The 8,942-nt window shown below is 42.0% G+C and overlaps 1 protein-coding gene across 2 annotated transcripts in view; it reads right to left on the bottom strand.

The window, feature by feature from the left end:
* Positions 1–952: 952 nt before the first annotated feature.
* The window catches only part of LOC116221132, an 85,200-nt gene continuing 77,210 nt past the window's right edge, over positions 953–8,942 (bottom strand). The window contains exons 1-2 of one of the 2 annotated variants that reach the window (XM_031570910.2): positions 6,040–6,097; positions 953–2,355 (exon numbers count right to left, since the gene is read on the bottom strand). In XM_031570910.2, the coding sequence (XP_031426770.1) occupies positions 1,019–2,320 (1,302 nt within the window). In that variant the 5' untranslated portion in view covers positions 2,321–2,355; positions 6,040–6,097 and the 3' untranslated portion in view covers positions 953–1,018. Of the gene's footprint in view, positions 2,356–6,039; positions 6,098–8,942 lie in introns of those variants that run through there. The other variant, XM_031570911.2, reaches the window with a different exon arrangement.

Here is an 8,942-nt window from a genome sequence, read left to right as displayed (position 1 = left end):
TCAAAAACAACAATATTTATTGACTGATCTTGAAAGTATTGGCTTACAAAAGCAAAATAAGTCATCACATAAAAAATTATTCAGTGTTAGTGCAAGAAGCGAACTGTGAAACACACTGTAAAACCTATGAAAAGTGACAGTGGTATATGAAATACAGACCGCATTAGCCACGCGATTTTCTTTCGTTCCAATTCTTGGATGTAGGATTTCCCTCCCTTTGTAGAAACCTGTTGAATGGATACATTTGGTCTAGGAAGTCCTAATTGTTTTGTTGTCAATTTATCTTCATTAGTACGCCGACTAAAAAGGAGTTTCTGTCAAAGAGCGAATTGAGTTATTGCACTGGACAGGGCAGCCATCTTGACAGAATATGCCTCCGTCGAAGCTGTATGACGTTCGTATAGGCTTTTACGTCCACTACTTATGACAAGACCAGGAGGGGCGAGCCCTCCCGGAAGCCATAGAGAATGCATTGAGAGCTCTGTTTTGTGAAAAAAATGGATTTAACATGGGAGTCAATGGGAGAGGTCTGGGGCGATTTTCATTTCGCCCCAAATCGCCCCAGAAGGGGTGGGGCCATTTGAAGCACGACTTTAGGCTGACTGAACGACTGTTACCTGATTCGACAATGACATACAGAGGCAGATCAGACGGTCTAGTGGTAGAATCCGACAGAAAAAAAAATATTACATTTAAATGTACGTGTCATTTACGCGACTTACAATGATATTGCGTTTATACATAAGGAGTTTTTTTTTTTTTCCCCCTTTTCCCCTAGGCAGTGCGTCGCCCCAATCGCCCTTATGGACGAGCCGCCCCTGTTATTATCACACAATAAATAGCGCAACATGAAATTAAATAACAATAATAAATAAACCATTATTTTCTTGTGGGTGCTATGGCTAATCCAGGGGGAGCTATAGCACACCCTAGCCCACAAGGTTTTTTTTGTATGAGGCAAAACAGAATATATACAGCGTTACCAAACGGCTAATTCACCGTAGGAAGCATCAGTATTTTACAACACACCTGATTCATTCAGTGCGCGATCGATACTGGGAATCAAAAGCTCCTCAAATTCCCAAAGTTTTTTGTCGACGAACAGCTGGTCTTTGGAGAGTTGGGCTTGCCTTGGCTCCCTGACATGGATGATGCGGCATACATCAGACGGAACTTTAAAGACGAGTCCGAACTGCTTCAGCGTGGAGTGTACTGAAGTCTGCTCTACGCTCCGGGGGTTGATGATCAGCTTCCATTCTTTAAACACGTCCTTTCTACTCGGTTCTCGATAGACATGCTCCAGGATGTTCACACCAGGCACACTCCTCCACCGAGGCAGACGAAATCGGCCGCTGTCATCAAACTGCGTTTTGGGGAAGAGATGGTTCTCAAACCTGAAAACCCCTGCGTTGGGATGCTGCTGCTGTAAAGTGCCCATTAACTTCTCCAGGTTGGCATGCTTGTAAGGCATAATGATCTCATCAATGTCATTCAGCAGGAGGTACTTTGACTGGTACATGTATCTGTATATGCATTCGTTCAGAGTGGTGAGCTGTCCATAATAATGAATGTCCCCATGGTGTAAGTCATATTTCCACCCAGTAGAGGGCGTTAGGAACTTGTCTATTGGCCAAGGCACAACCTCCAGCATGCCCTCTTTCCTGTAGTACTTGAGAATTTTCTCTATGTCTGGTCCACAGCTGGTGTTGTAGATGACAACCCTCTGAACCCCTATAAGCTTGTACATCTCCATGGTTTGTGCAAATTGGAGGGCATTATTGTACTCCCCAAAAAGGCTAGATATGCATACAGTAAAGTTGTACCTAAACGATTCCTTGACCTCCTGGTTGTGGATTGATAAAAATGTCAAATTGGCGTATGGGTTAGCTGTTATGCTGACATGTGTGGCTTGCTGCAACGCTGGACTCATACACAACACGTCTGAAGTAACAAAAGGAAAACCGAAGCTTTCGCTGTGCACGTCAACTTTTGCCTGTGAAAATGCGCACTGATTCAGAGCACCAACAGCCTTAGCGTCAGTGTTAGCACATAGGACACAGTAGAGCGGCTGCAGCTCCTGCCTGCAGATGATGCTGCTCACCCTGATGGCCCCGCCCAGTCTGTGGTCCTTAAAGGCAGACACCATGAGGTGCCTGGAGCCTGGGATGGGGGTGATGGTGTCCGGGGGCAGTTCAGGCTCAGCTGAAGGTTGTTTGCTGCTCATGAGGTTCACTAAGGTCATCACGTGCTCCCACCTCAGCATCAGGAGGACGGTCAAGGCACCGATGCCAACCAGCAGCGCCAGCTTCCTCTGCATCATGTTTGTTCAGTCCGCTGGGATACAGCATCTACAATCTGAACAGGATTAACACATCTTAATTTTGCTGAAATACTGCTCACGTTCAGCCATTACTCATTGTCTCTCACCCTGTACCCCAAAGGGATAGATACGATGTCATTCTCCATATTACAAGTCAGTGTACCACCAAAATGATTTTGAAGCAGTTATTTGAAGGTGCATAATGTCACTGTAAGGCAGATCTCCCTCCTAGAATGTCTATATTCTGTATTCTGGATTGAATCATTCACAGTCTTTCGCCAGGGGGTCAGAATGTAGCTGTCAGACCACAGCTTTTCAACCTGGACTGTTTGTGTTCACAGCAACCCCAATGCATTGGTTGCTATTAGGCACCCCAGAGCCAGGTCACAGTTAGACTAACTGCCACTAGCTGTGTAATTTTATTAGCCATTGTAACCTCTGCCTGGGCATACCCAGATGACCAGGGTAGATGGGGGGGAGGGGGGGGTTATGTTGGGGCATCAAGGGTAGATGGTGGCCTCTCCTCCCCTGCACTCTTATTGTTTCATTCTGTCTGTCTCTCCTTCACCATTTCTCTCCCCCATTCATTTCAGGATTGGTTATTCATCTCAGGTTATGTTATTTTTTATCTCATGCATTCAGGTTTATTTGGTCATTTAAGGGAATTCGGTCTAATTGGCATTCAACCTATGTATTAACTTGCTATTATTTACAGTTGTACTTCATTTTGGTTGTATAGTACATTCAGTTTGACTGACTCTTGTAACATTTAAGCTAACATTTATTGTATTCATAAACTGTTTATTCATGTGCCATGTCATTACATTATTTCAGATCTCACAATTTGTACTTGAAGCCATTTTCTTTCAGTCTTCCTACTCTCTCTTTTTAGGAGTTTAATAGTTGGATTTTGTTACCATGGTACTTTCTGTTTGTCAGTGACTGTCTTAACAATTATTCAGCAAATCATCTACAGAGTCTGATAGTTGACTCAAGGTAATTAAGTGCCTGCTCAAAGAGAGCACTCATATGATTGTTTATGACTCTCTAAGGCCCGTGCCACACTGCTTATCTCACCTGTGCATGACGGTTACGGAACCATTTTGGCCTCCATATTAACAGATTAATACAACCTGTGTGAGACATGCGGCTTGTTTAGAAGAGCTCTAACGTTCAGAAGAGCTAGCTTCACAGTGAATTTAGAGGGTTTACCAGATTCATGTTGATATGTAACATACTCTAAATTAGTAAGTGATGATGTAAAGTGTGCCGGTCAGTATCGGAAAATAAATCCTGACATGGCGAACAGGACCTGAGAAGTAGCGCACGGTTACTCGCCAAAACTCAGGGTTAGCACTTCTGAACGGCAACTCAGAGCTGTCTGTAAATTTCTTCAGGGAGTTTTTTAATCTCTGTGATAGTTGGGCAGGCAGGAGAAAAAGTGGGGAATGAGGGTGGGGGTCGAGTAGGTGGTTTGGGTGCTGGGCCCTTGGGATTGGGTCTCGGGCTAGAAAAAGGCAGGGAGTCAAGGGATTTGGGGTGGGATACTGGTGTATCTTCCTCAGCATGGCTCTCCACAAGTGGGTTAGACTGTATGGAGCTAAAACAGAGACTCCAAATGTGGCATTAAAAAAACAAACTAAACTGACAAATAGAACATTGGTATGGAAGCAATTGTATTAAAGTTAACTTGGGCACTGAAAAGATGGTTTTTTGCTTTTTCAAGTTTCTTCATGTCAGTCTTTTTCAATGTGGGATTTTGTAAGTTTCACAATTTGTTTTACATTTCCTAACCTCATAAAACTACTCTGTAGTTTTTGTCTCCCTAACAGATCTATCGGTTTGCCAACAGCACAGTGTCTGTTTATGGAATTCCCGTTCAAGACTAGATAATAAAATGATGCTTGAATATATACATCACGAAATAAAAAATTAAGCAGGGAAGATATTGATGCAGCTAACCAGGCACCATACCAGAAACAGTCTAGTAGTAAACAAGGCTAGTGTTACCTTGTAAACTGGTCTCTTAAGGCAGTCTAAAGCTAACGTCAGTCTGCTATCGCAATATTAGCTAGCTGGATAGAGGGGTGATGGGTATTAAGGGTGAAATGATGGCATTTTTACACACACATGATACACAAAGATGGACATTAATTCATCCTGAAAGTATTCAGTTTGGTTAGGTATCGTAGTTTCTCATCGAGTGTTATATTATTACCATGGACGGATTAAGAAACCACGGGCCTTTGGGCCTGGACATGTTAAAGCCCGCCCCCTTTGCGAAAAAAATAATTGTGCACTCGCAAAACACGCACGCACACACAAACACCATTAGGCGTATATATATATTTTACCAACAATGTGTTGGATTTAACGGTCGAATTAGATACTTTGGCTTATGTATTGGGAAAGTAAACAGGTCAAAGTTTACTCTGTAACATCCACCTTCGGTGCACTGCCCTGCTATTGTTTCTGACATTACATGTGACAGGGCAACAGCCGAGTGATTCTTTTCCAAATTGAAACTGATTAAGACCTACCTGAGCAGCATGGGGCAGGAGAGGCTGAATGGGCTGGCTATCCTGTCCATTGAAAGAGCAAATCATGCATCACCACTTTTATGTTTGAAAGGCGTTGTTCGGCTAGTGTACTGTGCCTCCGGCTGTGCTCAGTCAGCTTGTAGGTCTTGACGTTCAGATTCTGCGCCTAAACTAGCTATATCATATCGTCACATGATCAAATAGAGACTTGACATGGGCGAACAAGATACATATTACCCAGCAATCATCATTGCATATCCGTATATGACAAAAATAACAAATAAGAAATTATTCATTTAATTGAATCGGCTTTTTAATAGTTTCTATAGTGTATGTACGATAAGCATATAATTGTGTTATAGATTGCTACTGACGATTTACCCCTAAAAATTATGAAAACCATGACAGAGACAGGTTTGCCATTTTGAGGGAATCAATAGCATAAGGTATATTAGATAGTCCATAAAAAATCATCCTGGATCACTGTCGCATTAAACTTGCGACACTTTGACATCCAAATGTTCAAAAATGTAGAGAGCAGGGTCTGCTCTGCCTATGAACCTTCCGCACTGGCTGCATTGTCTATAGTTACGCCCCTGGCGCACATGCACATTTTCTAACACAGCACAGGTACATTCAATTAAAGCCTTTAGCAAATTAACAAAATACACCTTTTTCAACCACAAATAAGAGATACATAACAGCGACTTCACGCAGAGGCTCTGGCTTAGGGGCCCCTTGAGCTCATGGGCCCCTGGGCCTGGGCCCGGTAGGCCCGTTCGTTAATCCATCCATGATTATTAATGAAAATTCTTCTTTCTGGATGAGAAGTGCCATTGAACAGGCTTACATGGGATTTTCTCCTCTTCTTTATACAATCCCCTACGTCCGGCCATGCCCACGTTCAGAGATCCGTTGCCCACCGGATCTGTGCAAATAATATATTTCTTGTCCCTCCCATCAAACTCCTCCCCTTTTATGCCAGAACAGAGACGGCAAGTTCATTTTAAAAAGTACCGACATCAGAAAAAACGACTTGCAGCGTAACAAAAACCTGCGTGTAATTTCATCGTATCACAGTATGAGCAGAGTTCAGTTCAGAGTAAATCATGGCTTCATGGTTACACAGTGCTTCTCTCGACTCCCAAAGCTATTCACATGCATGATGAGGGAACTCACCTCAGAGACGGCAAAGAAATCTCCTTTCCTGGATCGGAGGGCGTTGGACTCTCCCAGCTATGCCTAATAGCTCTGAAGAACTTGCCCTATCAAGCCAAACCAGATGATTCTTTCCAGTGCAAAAGGGTTTGAGACGATAAAGAGAGCATGTAACATGAAAACAGGGAGGAACTCTGCTCCTTTCAGATAGAGCAAGGGTCTAACTAACCTTTAGACATCATATAAGGATGGGCATGCTAGCACACCTGTGGTAAATGTAAAGCAAACATTGTATATATATGATGTCACGACCCAGCCTGGTCTGCCCCGCCCTCCTGTTATCAGTGCTCTCTGTTTTCCACAGTCTCACAATTATTTGCATTGCAGGAAAATGCTAGCAGAGAGTATGGGATAGAATAAGTGTATGACCATGGTGGTGGTGGTGGTGGGGGGGGGGGGGGCATTCAAATGAAATTAGTATTAGCCTACAGCAAGATATTAATGAAAACTACATGGTGACATGACCTCATGATCATATAGGCCACATTAGTGAAATTGTAGGTTATTTTGCATGTATAGCGTTTTCTCTCTACAGTTTCATTTTAATAATAATAATAATAATAATACTTCAATTTTTTATAGCGCTTTTCTATGTACCCAAAGTCGCTTTGACATTTTAGGACAAGCATGACAAGACAACACTAAAATATAACAAAAAGGGTCGGACAAACAGACAAACAGAACATTATATAAAAAAGAAAAGTAGCAACTAGTCTATTAGTGGAGGGGAGGGAGCAGGGGATGGTCAGGTAAAGGCGAGGTTGAACAGGATGGTCAGGTGAAGGCGAGATTGAACAGGTGGGTTTTGAGGGAGTGTTTAAATAGTTCTATGTTGGGAGCCAGGCGGATGGGCTACGTTCTTGCAGCCAAATTGAAAGCTAGATCAACGTCTTAAACAAGGCTATATGCAATAGGGCAGGGGTACTCAATTAGAAACCCAAAAGGTTCACTCGCCAAATTTTCATTCAGTCCAGGGTCCGGAACAGTGACGGCAAAATCCAAAAACATAACTCCAACAAAAACGTTCGAACTATGCACAAAAGGTGATGTAGTCTGGCCTTATTTGTGTGAAAGGTGACACTTTTTTTGTGGTTTAAACTTGGGCTTAAAAGGTGTGAAGGCCAGGCGGATGCACTGATGTAAGTGTTCATTAGTGAGTCTGCTCCTGTATTTGTTTTTCACAATATTCATGTTTGAAAAGGCAGACTCACAACAGTATGTTGAGGTATGCACGCTCTTGTTGTGTGGCTGATCTAACTATTACACTTCATGTTGCTTGGTATTGATGGTTGCAGATGGTTTATTTTTCTGCCCCTTACCTCAGAGTTATGCGGGTATTTTTGTGTGTGCATGGTTTCATAGTGACGTTTCACGTTACCACTTTTGACAAGAGCAACCGTCTGGTTACAGATTAAACACATCGGTTTTGTGCTCCCCACAGGCAGCACAAATGCATACTTGTCAGTTCATTCCATTTTTGGAATCAACTTTTCGTTTTTTGTCGGGTTTAAATCACGCCATGATTTTCGTTTGTTGAGAAAAACTGCCGTTTGCCGTTCACAAATCTATCTGCCCGCGTTGTTGCCATTGACACACACCTGCGTGACCCACAGAGCTGGCGGCCAACATTGAGTGAGTGAGTTGTCATAGTGATTATGTTATTACAGCTCCTGATTGGACCTCTGGATTGCTCTTGAGTGACAGTTGCTATACCACTAACACTACGTAACCCGGGCACTTTTTGGTCAGTCTCAAGAGTCGTTCGAAAGCCATTAGCTACTTGTTAGTCACTTAATATTGTGCCTAAAACTACTAAGTATTCCGTTTTAGCTACACCTGCCGGTATCCTGTACATCAACATTTGCAGTCAATACTACTTTTTGAATCGCTATATATTGTGGCTAAACTAATTTTTACCCGGTAAATAAAGTGTTCCATTTTAGCCGTTGACATCATCATTTGCATTTCAATTGAAATTGTTTAGAGTAGAAATTCGTTTTTATAAAAAGGAGAAAATATACTGATATACGGTGCTTGTTTATCTACCTTTTTAGCAAGCCAGCCAGTTAATTTGCTAACATCTTAAATAATATACGTTGCTTGTTCATCTACCTTTTTAGCAGGCCAGCCAGTTAATTTGCTCACATCTTAAATACTATACGGTTCGGTGCTTGTTCATATACCTTTTAAGCAAGCTAGCCAGTTAATTTAATAACATCTTAAATAATATATGGTGTGTGGTGGCCAATTCTAAGTCTTAGACTATTTTCACAATCAGAAAGTCAAGACAAAGGACGTGTTGTTCCAACGGATTTACTGTAGTACATTAAGCCACAGCAAAGAGATGTATTCCGGAAATAGATCTGCCAAAATACCTTCCCGCTAACATATTTAAACCTTTAATTAGCACCTCCCATCTATGTTTTGCTTGGTTGACCAATCCAGCCAATTAAACCTGACCTCTCCATTCTGACCCCACCCAAATCAAAGACTTCCATGGTATATAATACCACACCCATTTTTACCTTAGGTCACTCCAAGCTACGCCCTCTTATTTTAAATCTCTACCTCATCTGAAATGTAACCCAAAGCTAATCTTTACACTCATTCAACAGGTATCTGGTAAAACTATCCCTTATTCATATGAAAATATCCCACATATTCCCCCCTTTGTGTCCATATGGACACACTAAACCATATTTTCATAACTCTATCAAATACACACTATCAATCTACCATATGATGAAACAAGTACATTTGAACTCCTATACATCAAAACCCAGTTTTAGCATTATTTTAAACAGTCCATCCACTTCATCTAACTCCATATTAATACCCCCATACAATACAACAGTCTCACTAGG

The sequence above is a fragment of the Clupea harengus genome, chromosome 7 (assembly GCF_900700415.2).
Source record: "Clupea harengus chromosome 7, Ch_v2.0.2, whole genome shotgun sequence".
Taxonomy (NCBI): domain Eukaryota; kingdom Metazoa; phylum Chordata; class Actinopteri; order Clupeiformes; family Clupeidae; genus Clupea; species Clupea harengus.
This window is presented reverse-complemented; position numbering and strand designations above follow the sequence as displayed.